Genomic DNA, 2500 nt, shown 5'->3' on the forward strand with positions numbered 1-2500 from the left:
ATCTCCCCCAAAAGCGCCGAGATGAGGGAGCTCTTGCCGGCCCCTACGGATCCCACCACTGCCACCAGTTTCCCATGGCTGACTTCCAGGTCGATGTTTTCCAGCTGCCACGCTGACTGAACCTCATCCCCCTCCCAGCTGAATTTGCCGCCTCTAATGGCAATAGCATTAGCTGCGAAGGAAAGGCAAAATATAAAATGGTATTATCAACATTTCAGTCATATAATATTATACTATGTGGTCTTTTGAGAAAGAATATGTGATGAGAGTTGCAATCATGGGTATTATTAATTAAACTGTAATACATATTATATGAAGATTATGTATGCGGCTACAACATACACAAGAAAATTTCATTTGAATTATGTAGACTTGGGTGAAGCAATAAACATATGATTATTATCGCTGTATTCTTTCAAACACTCCTTTCAAGAGACCTTTTTTCTGAGGAAAATGGGAACCCCATTCGATTGCCCAGAAACCTTAATTATACAATTACTGGTGCATGTCTCCACTTCAACAAATAACTAAAAAATGTTAATTGAGCTAGATATTTTTGCTTTCAGCAGAAGGTCAGGGATGTAAGTAATCAACACACAACAACTTAAAAGCTTATTAAAGAATATAAACTGAAGGAATAGTTAACTTTATCTTCTGTCACATAAAAAATAACTAAAGACATTCAAGCAACTCACGATACATTCAGAAATCAAGATACTCCAAGCACGTATTAAGTGCATGTAATTCCTTTAAAATTTAGAGTTTTTCGTACATATCCATACCCATATTTACACTCACCTTCTGAACGGTCTCTGCACACTGACGTTGGGTCAAGATCGGCCGCAGAGATGAACTTCTGGACACGCTGAAGGGCTACGTTTGCCTGAGCGGGGAGAAACACAGAAAAATTATATATATATATATATATATATATATATATATATATATATATTCCCACTAAAAGGAGTGTGCAACTAGGATCTAACTAGCTTACATAGACCTTACCTATCTACTCATACATGAGTAATGATAGCGAGGTTTTACACACTCCCCGTGGGCACACGGTGGAAATTGATTTAGAAATTCGAAGCCGAAGTCAGATACTGAGGTGTATATATATGAAAGATGGAATAATGCAATACCGCATTAATATATGTGTATAACAATCCTCCGAGACCTGGCCTCGAACCTCGAACCGAGTGCCCACGGGGAGTGTGTGTAAAACCTCGCTATCATTATTCATGTCTGAGTAGATAGGTAATGTCTATGGAAGCTAGTTAGATCCTAGTTGCACACTCCTTTAAGTGGGTCGTGTGTCATGGTTGGTTTAGTACTGACCCTCCGGTCTCATACCTGGAGTGACCTAGGTTCGAGGCCAGGTCAGGAAGGATTGTTATACATACATACGTGTGTGTGTGTGTGTCTGTCTGTCTGTCTGTCTGTCTGTCTGTCTGTCTGTCTGTGTGTGCGTGCGTGCGTGCGTCCGTGCGTCCGTGCGTGTGTGTGTATGCGTGCGTGCGTGCGTGCGTCCGACCCCGTGCGTGCGTGCGTGCGTCCCTGCGCGTGCGTGTGTGTGTGTGTCACATATAAACGCTTTTTCCTTCTCTGGACCGCCTCTTACCTGAATGACCTGGGAGATGGTGTTCGGCAGCTGGATCAAGGGCAGCCGCATGAGGTTGAAGAGAGAGATGGACACGAAAGCTTTCTTGGCGTCGAGAACATTCTCCGGAGACGCAAGCAGGAAGGTGGTGAAGGTGGCAAGCGCGACCTGGGGGTGAGGACAGCGGGTATTAGGTGTGATGATGGTTTTGCTCATGGTGATGGTGATCGTGATGGTGATGGTAATGGTAATGGTAATGGTGATGGTGATGGTGATGGTGATGGTGATGGTGATTGGTGATTGGTATGGTATGGTGATGGTGATGGTGATGGTGATGGTGATTGGTGATTGGTGATGGTAATGGTAATGGTAATGGTAATGGTAATGGTAATGGTAATGGTAATGGTAATGGTAATGGTAATGGTAATGGTAATGGTAATGGTAATGGTAATGCTGATGCTGATGCTGATGCTGATGCTGATGCTGATGGTTTTGTTCATGGTGATGGTGATGGTTTTGTTGATGGTATTGGTGATAGGGAAGGCGATGATGATAATAGTGATTAATAATTAATGCTGTTGTTTAGTGTTGAATCATTTACATCATTTTGAATATTCTTATGGTTTCTATTTCATGATTTTGATAATTATTATTGTTGTTATCATAACCATTATTACTATCATCAATGCCACTAATAATATAATTTTCCTTACAATTTTCACATTTTTTACGCAAATATTAATATATTAATTAAAGTTTTATCTTTATTATCAATCCAGGATAATGCAATATGCAACTGAACCCTTTAGTTTCTTATATTATTATTTACACCAACAGAATCTATAAGAACAACCATGAGTTTTGCTTGGAAAGTATCTAGTGTGTGTGAGAGAGAGAGAG

The 2500-nt window shown here is 40.7% G+C and overlaps 1 protein-coding gene across 1 annotated transcript in view; it reads right to left on the reverse strand.

Moving 5' to 3' along the window:
* LOC125034322 (ATP-binding cassette sub-family C member 3-like) overlaps positions 1 to 2500 on the reverse strand; it is a 30678-nt gene that overhangs the window by 15254 nt on the left and 12924 nt on the right. Inside the window, exons 12-14 of the mRNA XM_047626118.1 lie at positions 1622 to 1768; positions 799 to 883; positions 1 to 172 (exon numbers count right to left, since the gene is read on the reverse strand). The exon at positions 1 to 172 is cut by the window's left edge and continues 31 nt beyond it. Of these exons, the coding sequence (XP_047482074.1) occupies positions 1 to 172; positions 799 to 883; positions 1622 to 1768 (404 nt within the window). The remainder of the gene's footprint in view (positions 173 to 798; positions 884 to 1621; positions 1769 to 2500) is intronic.

The sequence above is a fragment of the Penaeus chinensis genome, chromosome 17 (assembly GCF_019202785.1).
Source record: "Penaeus chinensis breed Huanghai No. 1 chromosome 17, ASM1920278v2, whole genome shotgun sequence".
NCBI lineage: Eukaryota > Metazoa > Arthropoda > Malacostraca > Decapoda > Penaeidae > Penaeus > Penaeus chinensis.